The 22,182-nt window shown below is 45.4% G+C and overlaps 2 protein-coding genes and 1 long non-coding RNA gene across 5 annotated transcripts in view; 1 reads left to right on the top strand and 2 right to left on the bottom strand.

The window, feature by feature from the left end:
• Nucleotides 1-1,994, bottom strand: part of LOC125390654 (protein diaphanous homolog 1) — a 46,108-nt gene extending 44,114 nt beyond the window's left edge. The window contains exon 1 of one of the 2 annotated variants that reach the window (XM_087896093.1): nucleotides 1,771-1,994. In XM_087896093.1, coding sequence (XP_087752219.1) covers nucleotides 1,771-1,887 — 117 coding nt within the window. In that variant the 5' untranslated portion in view covers nucleotides 1,888-1,994. The remainder of the gene's footprint in view (nucleotides 1-1,770) is intronic. The other variant, XM_087896094.1, reaches the window with a different exon arrangement.
• LOC125390659 (uncharacterized) lies at nucleotides 589-8,769 on the top strand. 2 transcript variants are annotated; one of them, XR_015734714.1, is made up of 3 exons: nucleotides 589-887; nucleotides 7,597-8,213; nucleotides 8,519-8,769. It is a non-coding gene; the product is annotated as an uncharacterized LOC125390659 (long non-coding RNA). The 2 variants fall into 2 exon arrangements; XR_015734713.1 differs by having other exon boundaries at nucleotides 7,597-8,769.
• On the bottom strand, nucleotides 3,577-21,920 carry Hdac3 (histone deacetylase 3). Its single transcript, XM_048419737.3, has 15 exons — nucleotides 21,800-21,920; nucleotides 21,622-21,704; nucleotides 18,981-19,123; nucleotides 13,093-13,174; nucleotides 12,895-12,951; nucleotides 12,727-12,782; nucleotides 12,260-12,393; nucleotides 10,886-10,966; nucleotides 10,424-10,497; nucleotides 10,200-10,264; nucleotides 8,563-8,652; nucleotides 8,389-8,447; nucleotides 8,076-8,155; nucleotides 7,651-7,808; nucleotides 3,577-4,289 (listed from the first exon to the last, which is right to left on the bottom strand). The coding sequence occupies exons 1-15, from the start codon at nucleotides 21,852-21,854 to the stop codon at nucleotides 4,220-4,222; spliced, it is 1,287 nt and encodes a 428-aa protein (XP_048275694.1). The 5' UTR covers nucleotides 21,855-21,920; the 3' UTR covers nucleotides 3,577-4,219.
• Between the last annotated feature and the right edge of the window lie 262 nt (nucleotides 21,921-22,182).

Below are 22,182 nucleotides of genomic sequence, written 5' to 3'. Positions count from 1 at the left end.
GTGTTAGAATAAAAAGTACACATAAAAACTTGGGGGGAAAAAAAAACAGTAACAAGTCATAGAGGTCAGTACCAATCAGCAAGAATAGCTAGAGTTTGGATAGAGAAGGTCAAACAGTATCCGTGGTAACGAAATCAAAACAAAAAGATACGGAAATAGGAGGAGCCCTGGCCCTAAAACTTACATTTTGGAAGGAAAGTTCTCAAACTGGAGGGTCAATTCCTATCTTTAAGGAAAGAGCCTACGGCTATACTGCTCTGGGCACCTAGGAGCCTGTTTCTACAAAGGTATTTGCTGGATCCAACGGTTACTGACACCCTATATGACACGGGAAAAGACAGAACAGGAGCACCTGGTCTTGCTAGAAATAGGAAGAGATGAGTCAGTCACTCCTTTAATTCAGTTGAGTGTGCTCCCAACTCTCCAGGTCACAGAACAGTTTCTGCCCACTTCCAACACTTCATCAGTTTACTTCCCAAACCTGTGGCCTTGGATCAGGATGCGGAGGGGGTGGAGAGTGCGGGGGCGGGGGGGGGGGGGGGGGACAAGAGGTGAGAGTTACCAGCCACTTAGTTGGTCAGAGAGGTTACTAAAGCCACCTGGAAGAGCAAACTAAGTATATAGTTAACTACTGGCAAACAGCTGAGCAGAAACTCCCTTTTTGACTGCTCAGTATCTTTCAAAGCTTTTACAGTAAGAGGCAAGCAGCTCCCTAGAGAGAGAAGAGGATTTAGTTAGGAAAGGCAACAGGTAGCAAAATATCGCGTTACACGAACTTTGAGAGTTCCTCCGACTAGACTTAATAATCGGCACCTATGGAAAGATAAACTCTCCTACAGGTAGGAAAAGAGATGTCCGGAACCTAGGGGCCCAGAAGACGGCGAACGGTGAGTTGAGATAGTTATTATTTTTAAAAAGTATAAAAAGCAAATTACTCACAAACTTATTGGACTTGAAGTCTAACTTGCTTAAGAGGGAGGTTAGTCACCAGCTCGGGTCATGAAGGGCACAGTATCGTGAGAAAAGTTCTAACCCTCTTAAGTGATGAGCAACAGGGCAAAAAGAAACAGGTTTCGTGGACAGGAAAATACTGGGAAATCAATTACTGCCATGCCTCGATGACCACAGGACCTGGGCAGGAACCCATACCCGTAATCACAAGGACAAACGTCCAAAGGAGGCGGGAGACAGGACTCAAGTCTGGTAACATTCCTGAGGGGAAGCATTACCAGGTGACACCAAGCTGAGGGCCCTGGAAGGGGACAGGGCAGAAGGAAAGTTAGCAGGTGAAAGGGATCACTAGTGAGGAAAGAAATGACCTTTCAGAAGAAAGAGAATGTCCCAAACGGGGTATGGGTGAAAAGAAAAAAAATGGACCCAGAACAGCTTGGGGGGGGGGGGGCGAAAGAAAAAAAGAAAAGAAATTTAAAAAAAAAAAAAACGTGTGGGGGGTACCAGAGGCAGAAGAAAGGAAGTGGGGCTGAGAGCCCGCGGGGCCACGGGGGCGGGAGCGCAGAGCCTGCGGACTGAAGAGTGAGGGAAGCTCCAAGGTGGCCGCAGCGAGGACCAGGTGGGACTCCCGAGCTTCCCGAAGTCCGGGAGGGGGAGAATGTGGGACTGCGAAGCCCAGGACCCAACGAAACCAGGAAGAGAGGCGCGGGGGCGGCTCCCCAGCGGCAGGCAGACGCCCCCGGAGGGCAGCGAGGGTCGCCCGAGTTCAGAGGGCGGCCACCCCGCCAGGCTGAGGAGCAGGGTGGGAGGGACACTCACAAATTTCTTAGGTTTGCCGCCGTCGCCGCCCGTCGCAGGCAGCTCATCAGGGCTCCGACCCTTCTTCTTGTCCCGGGTTCCTCGGCCGGGCCCCAGGCCCCCGCCGGACGGCTCCATGTCCCGGTTAGCGCTGGCCAGTGACCCCTGGTCTACACCACTCGCGCCGGGCTGCCCTGAGCCAGCAACCGCCGCCGCCGCCCAGCAGCCTTCTTAGCCGGCCGCCGCGCCCCGCCTCATTTACATGCTGGGCTGCGCGCGCCTCATGAATATACAACGGTGACGCCTCGCTCCCTCCCGCTGCCCCACTTCCGCCCGGACCCGCAGCCCCTACCAATGGGGGAAGGGAGGGGGGGTGGAGGGACGTCGCGGAAGCGATACCTGCCCAGCGGGCCTAACCATTCGGACCCACGTGGGGGGGGGGGGGGGGACGGAGAGGGGGCGGTGCTCTCTTCCAGGCGGCAGCGGGCCATACTGCCCCCTGGCGGTTGGAACAAAGGAGGCCTTTAGGCTCCCACGCAGAGCCCACGTGGCTTAAAGCTAGACCACCTCACACCCCAGCCAGAATTTTATTGTTTGAACCAAGAATCTTATCGTAGAAACACTGATATTTTGGCTGAAAATTAAATGCTAGGTTTTGTGGGATAATGCAGTTTGTATGTATATGATGCCTGGGCAGTAAGTGCATTAAAAAATAATGTAAAAATGACTTACTTAATATAGAAAACTATGTGCCAAGAACTGAGTTCAAGCAAGCACCAATCTAGACCAGGTATAGAGTTACATTACACAGCCCTGAATCCTACATTAGCTTTCTAGTTGTTTCTTATGTAGACTAATTATTGTCAATAGCCTAGGCAGCAATTAAGTAGTTACTATATTCCTGGCACATGCTATAGGCCAGGCTATATGTTAAGCATGACATATCTTTCCTCACTGAATTCTCACAATTTCATGACAGACTCTACTGGTATCACCATTTAAGAAATTGGGACTCTGAGAGCTGAAGTCACTCATAATTGATAGAAAATGACAAACAGATCAATCTGACAGCCACACCATATTTAACCAAGATTGCCCACAGGCTAAACCAAATGTGCCTGCATGAGTTCTCTCGGTGTGGTCTTCACATGATCTCTCTCGGCAACTCCATCCATTCTCCTGGCTACATCTACCTGACACGGGGTCTGTAGGGAGGACTAAATAACCCTGAAGTCTAAAGAAAAGGATTTCAAGTGTGTATTCCTGAGGACAGGAGCCTCCAGTGCTCAGATGTATGTAATACCAGGGTCTCTAACTTTGTGTCTCTGAAATCCGGACTTCATCTCCCGTGTGTTTTCAGCCTTCCAACTGCTGGAGAAGTTGCACAGAGGTGTCCAGCCCTCCCTGCAGGCTGTCCAGGAGAATTCCAATGCTACTTATTCCTAAGCCAGAGTGAAAGGATAGCAAGAGTGGCCCATCTAACACTCTTTTCTTGTACCACTGTCAACACCCACATTTACCATGCCCAACTATAGTCTTCCAGAAACGGGTCTGTGTTTGTAGTGTATACAGGAGCCAGCCCTGTGTCTCCGTCAGCTGCAGCTTCCTACACGCAGCACAGTTGAGCTCTTACTGTGCTATCTCAGGACCTCTTTACTACCTAACACTCCCATCTCAAACACGCCTGCTCGCATAACTAAAGCCATTTTTTATACCTTCTCAGGCTAGTGATCTGCCCAGGTTAATCTAGCTCTTCAGCAGAAATGGTCTATTAATTCCCCATTTGAGTGAAATGACCCATGGAGAATACACACACAGGGCCTAACATAAAGTGCTGAATGAATGTTAACAATTTTATTATACACATCATCATCTCTAGTTCCCTTTCCCATCATACATAGGTAGCTAACAAGAAGTAAAATTCCCAGAAAGGTACAAAAAAATACCAATTGGTTTATTGGATTAAAAACTGGTAAAATGGACATAAAGGCAGTTAGAACAGGGCATCTTCACAGCCTCCCCTACTTGTCACTGCACTTCGTCTACAGGTAAGGTCTCAGAGAGCCAGGCCCTCCTCCCCTACCATGGAAACAAGAACTGCAGCAGAGGAACCCAGGAGGAAGTCAGAGGTGACCTTAGTACTGTCAAAATTTCATCTCTAAAAGCCTCTGAGTTGGAAGCAGGGAGAGAACAAACACAGGGCCAGAGGGCTGGGAACAGCCTCTAGGGCTCATTATCCAGGGTGTCCAGAGATCTGTGCTCCTGTCTCATCCCCAGTGGGGACCATCATCAGGCTATGACAGTTTGAGGAAAAGGGGTAAATGATTCTAGAACCACATGTGGTTTTCAAACCCTTCACCAGAGTTAGTAAAAGCCTTGGAGGTACCCAGTTCAGGACTGGGGGGGCCATACTTTCCTTCCCACCCAAGAGATGAAAAGGAATTCCTGGGGACACAGCATCCGTGCTGCTCTAAATCTCCACATCGCTCTCCTTGTCATTGTCATGGTCTCCATCATAGAATTCATTGGGTGCCTCTGGCCTGCAAAGCAAGGGACAAGAGATTAGAAACCCACTCTTCCTCCAGGCACTCTTCTCAGAGCCAGTTCTCCATTAGTCCTCTCCAAAGCCAGTTCCTCTCCTTTTGCTGGCAGGGACTTACTGTAATCCATGTATCCAATACATGGAGACTTCTGTGTGCTGGGTACTGCTGTAGACTTTAGCAAAACAGCAGAGAGTCAGCCAGATAAGGTTTTCGTACAGTGTCTCAAAGCTTACCTCATGAGACTAGCAATAACAAAGCAAACGAATGAATACAATAATTTCAAATGTGGCGTGTTCTACATGACTGAGTCTGATGAATAAGAGGATGACATTTCACCTACAGATGCAAGGAGAAACTGTTCTGAGCATGAAATACCTGACTTCCATGAAGAAGCTGGCCAGGCAAAGATCTCAGGAAGGTTGCATTAAGCCACAAAAAGACAAGTACAGAAATCACAATATCCAAGGAAACTGAGTCATTCCAGAAGGACAAGGAGACCAGGGCTGTTGGGGGTTATGCGGGTGGACAAAAGTCATTTCAGAAGATGAGGTAAGGGTCTGTGTACAGGATGTTTTCAAGCTGTTTGAAGACAGAAAGGTTTGAGGGGAGACTATCGCAGGAAAAGGTATGAGCAAAGATTGACACAGGGAAGCTGTGAGGGGAAGACTGGACACAGGGAAAGGTATGAGCAAAGATGAACACGATGTTAAAACTCCCGTAAGAAGGGAGTGATAGCAACACAGTACCCAGTAAGCACTCAATACAGGCTTCCTTCTTTTTGAAACACTATTCTTTGAAAGAGAGAACTGAGAAGGTCACTGAAGAGAAGCTAAGGAACTAAGGCAGACAAGGTCGTGTCTACTCAGTAAGCCCATCTCTATCACCCTAAAATTTAGGATTGGGTCTCAGTCCTGATATTAGCTGCAGAACCCTAGTTACTTAGTCTCTCTGAGCCTTGGATTCTTCCTCTAGTCATCTGAGGGTTAAGAGCCACCTCTTAGGATTGTCTGATGGCAACAGAATGACACCATGAAGTACTTAATGTGGAGCTGAGACCTCTGCAAATGTCTCACTGCGGCCACTCTGCAAGTCATGTATTAGTTGGAGCTATGGCAGCAGGTAGCCTGACAGTGAGGCAAGGCTCAGAAACAGAAGTTACTCCTGGCAGTCCAGAAGGCTAAACAGTGCCGAGACGAGAACCAGATGTGAGCATGTGACTACAGAAGAAAAAGGCAAACCTGGACAGAAGGGAGAACTCAGAAACAGTTATGGACAAACCAGCTAAGACAGTGGAAATCAATTTCTGGAAGTCAGGCTTGAGAGACCGGGAGATGCAAGGAGACGATGATCGGAAGGAGTCTGAGCCAGAGGGTCAATACTTCCTCACCCACGGCAGGGAAGAAGGGGTTACCCATGGGGGAGGGCAACTAGGGAAGTCCAAGGGCCAAAGCAGTCAAGACCAAGTCCAGAGGAGAAAGATGGAGGTCAGAATTCTATGACCCAAAAGTAGGTTCTAGAAGGAACTGCGAAGTCATCCACATCTGTAGCAGAGCAAAATATCAGTTCTGTAAGGAGATCTGTTTCCCACCAAATCTCTGGCTCACTGTCTGTCTGTCTGTCTGTCTCTCTCTCTCTCTAGGCCCTTCTGGGTTCTGCTGTCCTTGTTCTTCATTTTCCAAAAATTTCTTCAAGGATTAACAAACAGAAAAAAAAAATAATGAATATTAATCTTTCCCTGCCTATTTCATTCTAGCTACAAATATTTCAACATAGATCTAAGAAAGATAAAGATTATTTACATATTTACACACACCTCACTCAATACAATTCTCAAACCCAAAGAAGACAGCTGAACAAATAAATCTAAGAACCCTATAAAACAGAATGATGTGGGCAGTGACCCGTCTGGTTCAGTGCTCAGAAGGACCGAGAAAAGTGCTGGCGAGACTGTAAACAGGGAGCTGACGAGATGGCACTCGCTGCCATTGCAAATGACCTCAGTTCTTTTCCCAGAACCCCATGGCAGCTCGCGACCACCCTTAACTCCCGTTCCAAGGGATCTGACACCCTCTTCTGACTTTAGCAGGCACCAGGTACACAATGGTGCATATAAATACATACAAGTGAAACACCATACACATAAAGTAAAATAAATGAGTCTAAAAATAAATAAAAGATTAAAAAAAAAAAAGAATGTAACTAAATCACTGAAGACTTTTTGTAAGTCTTCAATTTGGCAGCAAATATAAAAGGTTTTACTACATACGGCCTTTGCCCTAACATCAACAATTCTGAAAATCAGACCCACTCAAACAAGCATGTATTATTAGATGTATTATCTAAAGAGATTCAGTGCCACATTCTTTACTACTTTAATAGCCACCAAAAAAAGGGGGTGAAGTAGGGTAGGGAATAATGTAAATACCCATGAGTGGTAATTGATTACATTATGCTATCCCCACACAATGTTGATACAATGGAGAAAACAGTGATCTATATATACTGACATGGGAAAAAAAATTTTTTTTTAAATTTTATGTGCATTGGTGTTTTGCCATGGGTGTCAGATCCCCTGGAACTGGAATTACAGACAGTTGAGAATTGCCATGTGAGTGCTGGGAATTGAAACTGGATCCTTTGGAAGAGCAGCCAATGCTCTTAACCACCAAGTTATTTCTCCAGCCCTGGAAAAAATCTTTTTAAAAGAAAAGAAAACAGGCAAGTGTAAGTCAGAACAATATATTGTGAATATCCTTATTTGTATTCACAAAAAATGCATAAACTGGGTTGGGTGGTGCCTGCCTTTAACCCAGCATTTAGGAAGCTAAGGCAGAAAATTATTATGAACTCAAGGCCAGCTTGTGCTATGACAGTCAAACCCAATCTCAAAAACACCAAGAAAGAACTAGGCATGGTGGCCCATGCAGAAAATCTCTGATTTCAAGGCCAGCCTGATCTACACAGAGAAGCCCTGTTTCGATAAACAACAATAAAGCATAAAGGAAAAAGAAAATAACTACATAAATAAAAGTCTGAATAGATGCATGTACAGGTAGAATTATTTATCCTATAATCTACAGAAAATGATCTATCAAATAAGACATAAGTCAAACCATTAATAATGGTTACTTTCATGGAATGATTCTGGGACTGTGTAAAAACATTTCGATGCTGTTTATAATAGTTTCAATAAATATGTTGTTTTGTTATTGAAAGTGTCAAAAAAGGTAGAAAACTTGCAGCCTAAAGGAGACAATAAGCCTGGGCCAGATGAACTAGTGTCTTCCCATTCTTTCCCACTCAGAAGCCCCCTCTGCAGACCCAAGGAACCACCTGTCCTCAAGCCCCTGGCCCAGACCTGCTGTAGTTCTCCTCAGGACCTCTCTCTTCTGCATCAGCCTCATCAGTCCTGTCGTACGTCAGGAGGTCTGCAGGGACATCATGAATCTGGACACTAGGTGCATGGTTCAGCATCTTCAAGTTTTCAAAGATTGTCTGGCGGATCTGGTCCAGATACTAGTTGAAAGGAAGGAAAAGTCAGCAGCTCCTGAATTCCCGGAATACACACCCTCCTCTCTGCCTTCTGCTCTGAACTGGTTTTAAGAAGTATTTCAAGTTCAGATCCCAGTTGATAACTGTCCCTACTTTATCCTGGGCTTCCCCACAATGGTAAGCGTGACAGTGACAGCCAGGACCTCCTTCTCTTGCTTTCTCCTATTTCCCACCTCCCCGACCTCTCGAGTCCTCTTCTCATCACTTCTCCAGCTTCTCCCAGCTGCTAACCTGGCGTGAGTTCTGATTCTCGATGCGGGTGCTGACGTCTGGATGGAGCGTGAAGTCCGGGGCAAAGTACTCGAAGTATTCTTAGAGATGGGAAGGGATTGGAAGAGGGGATGAAGCAGTACGGCTGAATACAAAAAGGTGAGTCCCGCGACATTCCCATCTTTTCCCATCCTAGTCCCGAGTTATTTGCTCTGCTCTAAGTCCAGGGGTTTAGTCTGCAGAGCTCCCAGAACATATTTCCCATCTGCCTTCAAACAAGGTCATTCTGGGGATTGGTGAGAATGGGGAAGGGGCACCATGAGGTAGACCTTACCACTATAGGGAAGTTCCTCACTAATGGCCTCTTCTACTAGCAGAGATGTTTCATATGTCCTGAAACCAGCAAGCAGAGGGGGTTGGGCTAACCATGTGGGCTGCAAGGACCATCCCTCCAATTTCTTAAGAGTCCATAGTGAATCACAAAGGAGAAAGAGAACGGAGGACTCACCAGCACCGGGCAACATTTCGGACAGTGTAGCCACCACCACCCAGCACCAGGAGAGGGATATTGAAGCTCTTGACATATTCAACACATTCCCTGTTAGAAGCAATAAGAGGAGTGGGTGAATCCAAGAATGTGACCCCAGGTATCACTTGAATGCTAGACAAAGAAACTGGCAACTAAATGTTCTCTATGTTGTTCTGGGCAGCATAACTCACAGTGGCATTTTTTGTGTGTGACTGCTTGTGTAGATGTGTGTGAATCTTCATGTGTGTTGATGCCTGCATGTGTGTGTTGGGGATGTCTACATGTATGTGCATATGTACAGAGCGGCCAGAAGATATCAAGTGTTGTTCTAAAGGTACCATCCACCTCTTTTTATTTTTTATTTTTGGGCCTGAAACTTCCCAATTAGGCTAAGATGACTGGTCACCAAGCCCTAGGAATCTTCTTGTCTCTACCTTACCAGGACTGAGATTATGAATCATAAATGCATGCTATTGGGCCTGACATTCTTACATGGGTTCTGGGGGATCAAATTCAAGTCTTCATGTTTGTGTAGCAAGCACTTTTACTGAGTGTGCTATTCACCCGATCCCCACCCCATGCCTTCCTGCCTCAAGATTAGATTTTATTCAAGATTAGTGTGCACTAGGGACTGGAGAGTTGACACAGCAGTAAAGTGTGTTTACTGCTCTTCCTGAAGACCAGAGTTTCAGTTTCCAGCACATACACTGAGCAGCTCACAAGCACCTGTAACTCTAGCTCCAGGAGATCCAATACCTACTTCTGGCGCTCACACATGAACACACACACACACATGAAAGAATGAATAAGTAAAAAATTCTTTAAAAACAGTATATTTAATATTTTGTATCTCAATAAATACTTTAAAATAAAGCACACCCTCACTCTGTCTTGCTTAATATTCTCCCTGGCACCTTACCTGCTATTCAACTACTCTCGTCAGTGTCCCACCTAGACTGTTCTAACCTTCAGCATACATCTTCAAATCCTCAACTTCTCTCCGCCACATCCCCTGCCCAAACAATGTTTATGGCTTCTAACTGGCTTTCCACTGCCCATCCTGTGCTCTGACTCCCACCCCAAACCTTTCTTCATTTAGCAGTCAGAATAATCAATCACTTTTAAATTCACTGGCCCATGTCACTTCCCTGTTTAAAACCCTTCCACAGTTTTGTATTATCCATGGTCTAGTAGCTGTGCACTCTCAACCTGGCCAGCTTTCAGCACCTCACTGTGTTCTGGCCTCACTGGCTTTATTTCTTCCTCATCAAGACTGCAGCTTTTTTGGTCTCTGGGCTTTCTACTGGCCCTTTTCACTGCATAGGGCATGATTCTCTGTTCTCCGTTCAGGGCTCATTCCTTCTTAGTCTCTAGGTCTCCACTCCCATTTCACCTTTTTAGAAAAACCTTCCCAAAGCATGCTGTCTATAGTAAATTCTCAAGCTAGGTGTGGTGCCTGAGTTGATAATCCTAGAATTTGGGAGGCTAAGACAGGAGGATCACAAGTTCAAAGCCTGGTCAAGGACGCACACAAACACAAATAATAATGATGATGATGATGATGAAATGCAACTTTAAAGACCAACAACAAGAACAAGAAGGAAGGCAGTTCTCACCCATGGCCTCGTATGCTGAGATTGAAACAGCCTAATCGGTCACAACCCAGGGAGTCAGCTCCACACTGCACAAAGAAGAAACCCAGACGGCTACAGTAACATGAACAATCAGAACACCAATGTCCTCTACTGTCCTTCCCTCACCAGTTTGGAGGACTTATTCTTCCCAGAACTCTTTCCTCAAGCCCAGGCAAGGCCTCTTAGGGAGGTGCTAACAGCATTACCTGAAGCACGATGCATGTGGGTTGGTAGAAGTCCACCACCTGGCTGATGACTGGCTGGAAAAGGTGCTTGTAACCTGGGAGAGGGCCAAAGGTGGGCAACCTGGCACCCCAAGGGGATGGGGAGACAGGGAACAAAAGGAAAAAGGGGGTTGAGAGAGCATGTAGCCCAGGAAAGGGGCAACTCACAGAACCAAACATTGGTTCTGAACTTCTGGAGGGTATCACAAACTGCTGAGTGACTGATGAACACTAACAACCTTCTTCCCAGAAAAATTAACAAATAAATAAAAATGCACAAACACATACTATATTGCATACAAATTCCAGGGGTTCGTGGTCCCTCTGAAGGCCATTCATCCTTAAGGACACCTGGCCCAACAATAGACAATACTAGGTAGAAGAGGTTAATTGAAAGAGAAAACACAGGGGGAAAGTGAACATGGAGAAGCCACCAGTACTTACTCTGGTCATCAATGCCATCCCGTAAGGGCACATTGAGACAATAGTAGCGGCCACTCTCTGCTCCAACTTCATACATGTCACCTATAGAAAAGTGGGTACAGTAGTCAGGCAAGGTAGTTTTCATGACACAGCTGTTCCTTCCTGACCTCTACCACATGCTCTCCAAGGCTCCAGCACCTTGCATTCCTTCAATACAGGGTCACAGTTATATACTCAGGCTGGCCAGGAACCTCCTGGGTTGCTCAGGCTACCTCCAAACTCTCACTCCCCTTATCTCAGTTTGCTGATTGCTAAGATTACAGGTATGTGTCTTCCTGCCTGATTCATGCCTGGTGTCCACGGAGGTCAGAAGAGGGCATCAGATCTCCTGGAACTGGGAGTTACAGTTGTGAGCTGCCATGTGGGTGCTGAGAACAGAACCTGGGTTCTCTGCAAGGGCAGTAAATGCTCTTAACAGCTGAGTCATCTCTCCAGTCCCTGATTAATTCCCTCCCCTCTCTCTCTCTCTCTCTCTCTCTCTCTCTCTCTCTCTCTCTCTGAGACATAGTCTAGCTATATATCCCAGACTGGTCTCAAACTTAAGGCAACCCTCCCACCTTAGCCTCCCAAGCCTGCCTACTGAGAAAACAGGCATATGCCATCACACTCATTTCAATAAATATTTCTGAGGAACTACTGTGTGCTAGGATGTATGCGAGACATAAGAGTACAGTAATGAACAGACCTAATGAAATTCCACCAAGTTCATACTTTTGGGGTTTGTGATAAGGTAGGAGGATGTGTGGTTTGAATGAGAATGACTCCCCCTTAGGCATATTTGAATGCTTAGTCATCAGGGAGTGGCACTGCTGGAGAAGGATTAGGAAGTGTGGCCTGTTTAAGAAAGTGTCACCAGGGGTGGGCTTTGAGGTTCCAAAAATCCAAGCCGAGCCCAGAGTGTCCCTGCCTGTGAATCAGGATGTAGCTCTCAACTCCTGCGCAGAGCCTGCCTGCATGCTGCCATGCTCCCCACCATGATAATAACGGACTAAACCTCTGAAACTGTAAGCAAGCCCCCATGTAAATGCTTTCTTTCATAAGAGTTGTCTTGGCTGTGGTTTCACAGCAATAGAATAGTGACTAAGAGAATGAACAAAAAACTATAATAAATGTAACTAGCAGTGAGAAAAAGAGACAGGGCGAGGTACCTGTTTATTTAATTTAATGGAGTGATCAGAAACGCTTCTCTGAGGAGAGGACAAAATAATCCCATCATTCAGGATGCTGATTAAAGAGGATTTGGAATTTAAGGCTAGCCTGGACTATGGAGCAAGACCCTGTCTCAAAACAAAACACACAAAGAGCTAAGGGATACACAAGACGCAGTCATCTTACCTGTTCCAGGAAAGAAGTAATTTCCATATTTGTGGAATGACACAGTCATGACCCGGTCAGTGAGGTAGAAGGCTTCCTGAACCCCATCACCATGGTGGATATCGATATCAATGTAGAGCACCCGAGGGTGGTACCTGGTGTGATGATAAAGTCATGCTCTGGGGAAAGAAGTAAATCCCCCATCTTCTCCTCCCCAACACAAGCTTGGGAAATATTTAGAGTCTGTTTCTGGCCAAGTCACTTGAAACCCCATCCCACCAAGTTTCCTCCTGAAAGCCCAGGCCTTCATCCTCAGGCTAGGGACAAGGAAGGAAAGGGACGCGCAAAGTGGACTGATAAGTGAGCAGGCGCTGAAGAAGCCACCTGAGAAAAGCATCACAGACTTGAGAAGCCAGAAGCCAGTGGGGAAGGCGGTCAGGGTGGGGCCAAGGCCTAGGGAGTCTCCCCTCTCCTCCTGGAGCACTTACTTGAGCAGCTCCAGGATGCCAATTACAATGTCATTGACATAGCAGAAGCCAGAGGCCTGTGGGAGATGGATTTATAAGCAGAGGAACAATTCTTCCACCCAGCTACCCCAACATTGTCATTCTGACCACCTAACTTAATGGCAGCCAGTCTTCCCACTTCAGCCTTACCTCAAACTTCTTGGCATGGTGTAGACCACCAGCCCAGTTGATGGCAATATCACAGATCTGAAAGACAAATACCCACTCAGTCTCCTTCCTGCCCACCACGGAAGCCGGGTTCCAGTCAAGCCTATAAACGGTCCTGAATCTGGAGACCCACGGGAAAGGGGACCAGGACTACAGACTAGCGCTACGTCACTACATCACCTTGTTGTTCAGCTGTGTTGCTCCTTGCAGAGATGCGCCTGTGTAACGGGAGCAGAACTCGAAGAGCCCGGGAAACACTGGACTGTAGGAAAGAGAGCAGAATTACACCCTCCTGGCCATTGTCCACCTCCTTCCCCACCCAAACTCCAATCACCACCCTCTAGCAGCTCCCCTCTCCTCCTCCACACCTGAGCCATCTTCAGATTTAGTCAACAAAGATATTTGGACCAAATCTCGTGCCAAGCCTCGTACAAAGCATGGTACAGGAATCATAAAAATGTTCAACTGCCAGGGAGTTTGTATCCTACCTGGGAAGCAAAGCAAACAGGTTCTTGGGTATACAAGAAAATGTGAATACGCTGAGCTAAAAGAGGTTGGTTCATCATAGGAGGTGTCTATGTGTACCATACTTGAACAATGTGCAATGACATTCCTTGTGAGTACACATTTTGAAGAAAGAACTGAATTCCCATTTGTGTGAACCACTAATAAAGAGACAACTAACGAAAGCCTTTAGCTCACTGTTAGCACAATAAGCCACAAATTGCCTATATGGATTTCCACCCACACACTGTACATTTTAACTTATGTAACATTCTAGAAACAACGAATACACGGATAGAGAAGAGATCAATAGTTGCTTGGGGCTAAGGTGGAGAGAAGGGATTGACCGCACTTGTAGAGGGAAGGAAATATTCAGTAGTGGGAAGACAGCTTGGTCAGTTGAAGTGCCTGGGTTACAAGGAGGAGGAGTAGATCTTAAGAACCCATGTAAAAAGGTCAAGTTTGGTGGCTTAATGCTTCTAATCCCAGCTCTGGGAGGCAGACCTAAGGGGTTACTGGATAGTCAGTCCAGACTGTTTAGCAAGTTCCAGGCCAGTGAGAGACCTCGTTTTAAAACACTGAGGTGGCAGCTGGGTAGTGGTGGCACATACATGCTTTTAATTCTTGTTTTTCAAGACAGGGTTTCTCTGTAGCTTTAGAGCCTGTCCTGGAACTTGCTCTTGTAGACCAGGCTGGCCTTGAACTCACAGAGATCTGCCTGCCTCTGCCTCCCAAATGCTGGGATTAAAGGTGTGTGCCACCACTGCCCAGCTCAAACTTAATAAATTTTTAACAGATAAGCAAAGCACACACACAACCAATCCCAAGGATCAGACTAAAAAAAAAAAAACTCCCAAGCCTTAGGTCTCAAAAACCCAGTGCAGCCTATACACTGACCATGTAAGAAAATATGATTAGATAATTATCAATTCTAGAAAAAACAAAAGAGATATACAGGAAAATAAATTAAATAGTAGTACTACTTGGAATCTTAATTATAATAATGTCAGCATAGCTGGGTGGTGGCGGCACACACTGTTAGTCACAGCACTCAAGAGACAAAAGCAGGAAGATCTCTGAGTTTGAGGCAAGCCTGGTCTACAGAGTGAGTTCCAGGACAATCAGGGCTACACATAGAAACCCTGTCTTGGGGGTGGTGGGTGAGGGAGAAAAACCAAAACAATAATAATAATAATGTAACCATAGAATACTGATAAATTTTAAAATGTGAAGGCTGAGTGTGGTGGTAGACATTTTTAATCCCAGCATTCAGGATCAGAGGCCAAACAATCTCTGTGAGTTTTTGGCCAGTCTGTCTATAGAGGGAGTGCCAGGCCAGTCAAGGCTACAAGGTGAGATCCTGTCTTTGGAAAAAAAACATCCTTGGCTAAATAATCTTGGCTCCAGAGGCCTGTCTCTACATAAATAAACAAACAAACATACAAATAAGGAAGCATCAAGATGGCCCAGGAGATGGGGGGGGGCCTAGTCACAAGGCCTGCCGACCAGAATTTAATCTGAAGAACCCATATGGAGATCTACTCCCATAGGCAGTCCTCTGACCTCTACACATGCACTACTCCTTCAAAAATAAGTAAATAAGTAAATGAAAAAATAAATTTCCAAGTAAATAAATACATCAACAATATAAACTGTGATATTACTGCATCATGAACTGAGAGAAAGGGGGAACATAGTAGGATGGTATGCTAATACTCCACACCAATGGCTTATTAGACAACATCTGAAATTGATAAAAAAAAAAAAACCAGCAATAAGAGATAATATAGTAGAGAAGTATGATTGTAAGCCAGATTCAGAAGGCAGTCAACCTATATTTACCCATGTAGTTAGTGATGGTGAGGCCGGGCTGACAAGCTGTTTAATCAACTGTACCCTGATACCCTCTTCTTTACAAAGGAGCCTATACTAAGGCCTGTTTGGTAAGAGGTTGTTGATATTGAGAAACTGGCTGCAAAGCATTTAAAACAGTACCTAGCACATAGTAGGTATTATCTAAATACATAGATTAGGAGGACTAGCAACAGTAATTTTATTCCTTAGAAATGTAAAGATAAATACCATAGCTGGGCATGGTGGCACATGTCTTTAATTCCAGCACAGGGAAGGCAGAGGCAGATGAATCTCTGAGTTCAAGGCCAGGCTGGTCTATAGAGCTAGTTCTAGGATACCCAGGGCTATACAGAGAAACCGTCTCAGAAAACCAAAAAAGATAAACATCAGAAGAAATAGGTAAAGGATAAAGTGGAAGAGGTTTATAGACTTAAGATTTGCTTCTTCCCCAAAATATAATTCAGCTATGGATTTCAGATTACTTACGCCTTCTCAGCTGGCATGATAGGCTTAGCCATCAGGCCAAGAAGCAATTTTAAATTAATTTTAAAATAGAAGGGGGGAAAAGAAATGATCCTCTGAAACAGAGAGCATAGATAAATATGGCTATAGTTTACAATTGATGGGACCACTGATGGATCACAAATGCCCAAAGGGAGTGTTCCCTTACTTCCCAAAAAACATTTCAGCTTAAGAGCTGACTCTGCATACTCAGATCTGGGAAGTGAACTCAGAAGAAGCAGCAGAAACAATTAAGAAAAGAAAGAAAGAAAGAAAGAAAGAAAGAAAGAAAGAAAGAAAGAAAGAAAGAAAGAAAGAAAGAAGAAAGAAGGAAAGACACTAACACCAAATGAGTAGCGCAATGTGTATAGGACAGAACTGTGGGCCAATGCTGTCAAGAAAAGCTTCATGGGAAGTCAGGCACCACAACACACACCCAGAACCCCAGCACTGAGAGGCTGAGGTGGGAAGATCACCAGTTCAATGACAGCCTGGGTTACCTAAGAAGATCCTATCTTGAAAAACAAAACAAACGGATGGACAGACAGACGGAAGAAAGAAAGGAAAGAGAGAAAAGAAAGGGAGGAAGGAAGGAGGTGGTGTATGGTAACTCAGCAGTTAAGACACTAGTTACTCTAGTTCTAGAAGATCTGAGTTCAGTTGCCAGCACCCACATCAGGGAATATACAACCAACTGGGAACTCCACCTCTGGGATCCAGTGGCCTCTTCTGACCTCCACAGGTACCCACATGTGTGACATACACACACACATATACATTCATACGTATACACACATAGTAAAATTTTAAAAAGATTTTTCAAAGAAAAGGAAGGAAAAGTAAGAACCACATGGAAGTGAAGGCTGAGAAGGCTTTGAAACGGCTGACTGGAGAGCCATGAGCATTCCCACGCGTGGGAGTGAGGTGTGAGGGTCAGGGGGAAAGGAGCTCACAGCAGTCTAAGGAACTGGCCTTTATCTTACAGCCCTAGCTACTTGTCATTTGGCTATTTCAGTGAAACAGATTAGGAAACAGGCTTACAAACCTGGGATCTGAGCCAGATGTGGTGGAGTAAGACTTATTCTAACACTCAGGAGCCTGTAACAGATTCTGTTTTTGTTGACTTTCAGGGTCACAAACTCAAGGCCAGCCTGGGGTCATGTGGCCTTGTCCCAAAACAAACAAAAAACCTGGGCTCTGGACCAGAGTCCTACCACATCCACAGTTAGGTGACTCAAGTTAAACTACCAAATTTCCCAGACCTCTCTTTTCTTAGGTGCAACACCAGGAAAGGGGCTATTACAGTCCAATGTTACTATGAGAATTAACTGAATGTGTGTGCAACCCTCAGCATGATGCATAATAGGGTAGGGGCTTAGTAAATATATAATATATATTTTATAAATATAAAATAGGTTTATAGGAAACAACTCAGAGGATCAACAACCTCGATTCTCAAAAGATAAATTCGAAGTGGAAAGGGGAAAGACATAAATTACATGTCAAGAGACCAAGTGAATGTGTAGCTCTTCTTTGGATCCTGATTTAAATAAAATGCATCACACACAGACACACACAGCATTTGGGAGGCAGAGGAAGGTTGATCTCTGAGTTCGAGGCCAGCCTGGTCTATAGAGTGAGTTCCAAGAAAGCCAGGGTTGTTTCACAGAGAAACAAGAGTAACACTTAGAGACACATGATGAAAATACTTAAGGCATCTGGGATTTGCTTTAAATTCATGTAACATAAAGAGATACAAGTGAATTAAGACTACACAGGTATGGAAGAATGTGCCGGAACCCTAGTGCTTAGGAGGCTAAAGCAGGAAGATTTCAAGCTCAAGGCCAGCATTTACTAAATGAGGCCTATCTCTCCAGGAAAAAAAAAAAAGACCAGTTCTTTACTTCTAAGTGTTGAAGCTGGGTAAAGAATGTACACAGATTCACTATTCTACTCTACTTTCAAGAAGGTTGAAAATTTTAATGGAAAATTTCAACAGTAGCTGGTGTGATAGTGTACGCCTTTAATCACAGAACTAGAAGCCAGTTTGAAGCCAGCCTGATCTACATAGTGAGTTCCCTATCTCACAGGTAAATAAATAAATAAGAAGATAAAACAAACAGCATTAAGTACTCTGTAGCTATGTTTATTATTTTTTATTAATGTACCAGAGTGCTAGTATGGCTCATTGATCATTTTGTGCCCATTCTCTAGAGTCTCTTGAGTCTTCTGTCTCCAATATAAGCTCAGTGTTAATCTGGTTTGATTAGGGATGTAGCTTATCAGCAGACTGCCCAAGTAACACGCACAAAGGACTGGATTCAATTCCAGTCGTCAAAAAAAAAAAAATGTTTAATTAAAAACTAGTAATGTCATTCCCTGGTCTTAATGACCTTCATCTACTATAGAAACAAAATCACTGATTTACAATGTGACTGTTTACTTTAAAAAACATACAAAACAAAAATAGGGTCATTGCTCAACTAGCAGCATTCTTGCCTCTGCCACCTAAGTGCCACGATTACAGATGTGAGCCATCTCAGGCTTTATCCTTTAAAAAAGCCCCACTCATCTTAGCCTCCATTCAGATCACTCTTCTCTTCACTTCCTGCTAGTCCCTAGATAAGTCATACCCCACCCTACAGCAGTCCCCTAGCAATGCTGTCCCTCCTTCCACATCCCTCTCCTCACTCTCCAGCCATCTCCAGAGCTCAGCTCAATCTCTATTTCACTTAAGAACAGCTCTGCCCTAAAGTTAGTGTGTATACTTGGCAGAATCATCTAGCTAAAGAAGTCCTATGGCGAATACCATGACTTACTTAGCAAAGGCATAATATTAAAATTTTGTCATTTTTCTTCAGCTTTGTATCCCTCATACCTAGCACAGGGCCTGGCCTAGACAGAGCAAATGATTAGTAAGTATTTATCTTGTTTGTTTTTCGGGACAGGGTTTCTGTGTGTAGCCCTGGCTGTCTTGGAACTTAATTCGGTAGATCAGGCTGTCCTCAAACTCAGAGATCCACCTTCCTCTGCCTCCTGAGTGCTAGGATTAAAGGTGTGCACCACTACTGCCCAGCGACTACTAAGTATCTACTGAACAATCGAGGGAATGATAATTCATTGACTAGAAGGCTCCTCCCACTGCTGCCATGGGACTCGACAGAAGATCCTGGCCTCTGGCTTGACAGCAAAGTCCCATGCTTCCTCACCAGTCGTCACCCACATTGAAGGCATTCAGGCTCTTGGTGAATCCCTGCATGTTGGTGGGGCTGACCCTCTGCAGGAAGTCAATGTAGTCCTCTGAATGGAAGCGGCACATGTCATGCTGGGAGGCCTGGTAAGGTTTAAAGACCTGGGAATGGAGACAAAAGGGAAGTTGTTATTTTGAGCACTGCCTAGGTACTAGCTGGATTTCCATACTGCCCTAATCTTTGAAGGCAGGATACCTGTGGGGTAGAAGTTTCTCTCAGGCGCTAGCCAAAACAGGATCGGCCCAGGAGGGCTACTAGAGTGTCCAACTAGACAAGACCTCACTTAATTATAATCCCACCTAAACACTGAATGATACTCCCAATACCATGATAGGTGACAATTGCCATGGAAACAACTAGAAAGCAAAAAAAAAAAAAGTGGTAAAAAAAAAGAGCAAAGAGTTCCTGAATTCCCAGAAATTTTCTGCCCAGTCTCAGAGAAAAAAAATGAATATCCCTTTTATTAGTCTATTTCTCTCACCTCATTTTTACTCTATATCTATAAACTCTTAATTAAAATTTTATTACATTATTTGTGTGTGTGTGTGTGTGTGAGAGAGAGAGAGAGAGAGAGAGAGAGAGTATGTGGGTAGGGTAGGTAGGTACAGATGCCACAGTGAAGTCAGGGATAACTTAGATGCCAATTCTCTCCTTTCACCATGTGGCTGTCAGGGTTCTCACTCAGATCACCAGGCTTGGAGACAGGCTGAACCACCACTCTAACCCCTACACCTATAACCTCCTGATGCCTAGGAGTTGAGAACGTTATCTCCCACTTATATTTGTGACCAAAACAAAAGTCCATTTCAATGCTCATTTGACACACGGTTTTCCTACTGGTTCCACAGTTCCAGGAAGGGGAAGAAAAGGTCTAGTCTGGATGAAACACCTGATAACAAACCTAGGCAGTGCTATACCAGTGCCTGGGCTGAGACCACTCCACACTGATTTCAGCCCTGGAGACTGTCCAAAACACATAAAACAATCTTCCTACCCCATCCCTTGTTACTCTATGACAACTCTGAGTGAAGAAGAGATGTTATTCTGGGCAGGCTTTTTTTTTTAAAAAAAAAAAAAACTTATTTATTTTTATTTTATGCGCATTGGTGTTCTTCCTGCATGTATATCTGTGTGAGGGTATCAGATCCCTTGGAACTGGAGCTACAGAGCTGTGAGCTACCACATGAGTGCTGGGAACTGAACCCCTGGTCCTTTGGAAGAGCAGCCAGTGCTCTTAACCACTGAGCCATCTCGCTAGCCCCAGGGCAAGCTACTTTTATCAAGACCCCTGAAGAGCACTTCACCTCCTTCCTCCCTGCAGCCCAGTCTCTCCAACCTTCCCAGCCCACTTCTCCTGGCCCACAGGCCTATTCCTAGCTTTCCCAGTCATGGTTCCCTCTAAACTTATCTCCTCTCTCAAACTCAAGATTCTTTTCTCTTCTCGGGGTTTTTCACCGTGGGATCAAATCTATGACATGTATAACAATCTAACTGAAATCCAAAGTCCTAAACCAAAGATTTATTATCCTTAGTGGGGGCAGAGGTGGAGATTCAAACAATGGTTTGAATACTGGGCAAGAAACACTTTTACTCTCCTAGAAAATGGATAAAAGGCCACACAGACCATTTTAGGGGATTCACAGACTTGCACTAATACCACTTCACTCTTTTCTACACCCAAACCACTGCCTGTGCCTAAACACGCTGATTACTTGTTGAATATCTTCACGGTACATAAGGACCAGTCTTGCTATTGTCCCATTTCACAGCTAGAAATTCCAAGCCGGGGAGAAACAGTACCTGTATAACATGGGAAATGGAGAGTTGGGCAGAACCATATAGATACATCCTATATTAAAAAGTAAATTCCCACCAGGCAGTGGCGGTGCACACCTTTAATACCAGCACTCAGGAATCAGAGGCAAGTGTATCTCTGAGTTAGAAGCCAGCCTGGCCTACAGAATGAGTTTCAGGACAGCCAGGGCTACCCACAGAGAATCCCTGTCTCAAAAACAAAAACAAACAAACAAACAAAAAAGTAAATTCCCAGAACATATTCTCTACACATATACACCACAAAATGTAGAGTTGTCTCCAAGAGTTGTCCTTTCAGGTAAAGGACACAGGAGAAGGAGCAGGAATTATGGGGAAATCTCACCAGAAAATATACTCCCAACCCTCATCTTCAGTTCTGCACCGCTATCCACTCTACAAGACAGAGGGGCTAGAGGCGTATTTCGGTGGCAAAACACGCACTTAACGTGTGAAACCCTGGATTCAATCCACCAACATGTAAACTAAATAACATGAGAAGGAACAAAACTGTCTTCAAAGGGTCCCCCTAACCCCAGGCCAGAGGCTGGTCTGTCCTCAAGTTAAAAGGGAGTCTCACCTAAGGTCAAAAATGTGTCTCCATTAAGTCGGGGGACACCCTCCACTCAGTACCACCACCACCACTGCACATAGGGAATGTCCTGTGTGCCTTCTATCCTGCTCCCCCTCCTCTAGGGGTAGGTTGCACCTGGTATGTCCAGCCCACCTAGCCTAAGGCCGCAGCTCATTCCCTGGCCCAAACCCCCACAAAAGCGGCAGGACTCACGATCATCTTCTTATAGAGACCATAATGCAGGACTAGGCTATGAGTCAATGCCAGGCGATGGGGCTTCATCGGGTGCCCAGCTCCTGGGGGCAGGGAAGGAAAGAGTTGATCAGTTCCCACCCCTAGACTTGCAGCCCTTCCCGCAAAACCTCTCTTTCCGCACAACCCTGTGCCCTACCGTAGTGAAAGTTGCCCACATCGGGGTCGTAGAAATACGCCACCGTCTTGGCCATGGTGCTGGGGGACCAGGCCCGGTGCCTCAGCCGCCCGCCCGCCGCCGGCCGCCAGCCCCACCCCTCCGTGCGTGCTGCGCAAGCACGCAACTCACCACTGCGGAAAGGCGCCCTCGGCCCCGCCTCCCTAGACCACTCCGGGCCACGCCTCTTATAGGAGTCCCGCCCCTTATGAGAGTCCCGCCCCTCGCTTTGCTGCCTTGGCCCGGGTTCTGAGGCTTGGGTTCTTGAGGCTTGGGCGGGGAGCCGTGACAGTATTCATAAGATACAAGGGCCGTTTCTTTCTGGGTGGGGAGTCATCCTCGGGAAACCGAGTCATCCCGTCCAG

The sequence above is a fragment of the Myodes glareolus genome, chromosome 13 (assembly GCF_982192425.1).
Source record: "Myodes glareolus chromosome 13, mMyoGla1.1, whole genome shotgun sequence".
NCBI classification, from domain to species: domain Eukaryota; kingdom Metazoa; phylum Chordata; class Mammalia; order Rodentia; family Cricetidae; genus Myodes; species Myodes glareolus.
This window is presented reverse-complemented; position numbering and strand designations above follow the sequence as displayed.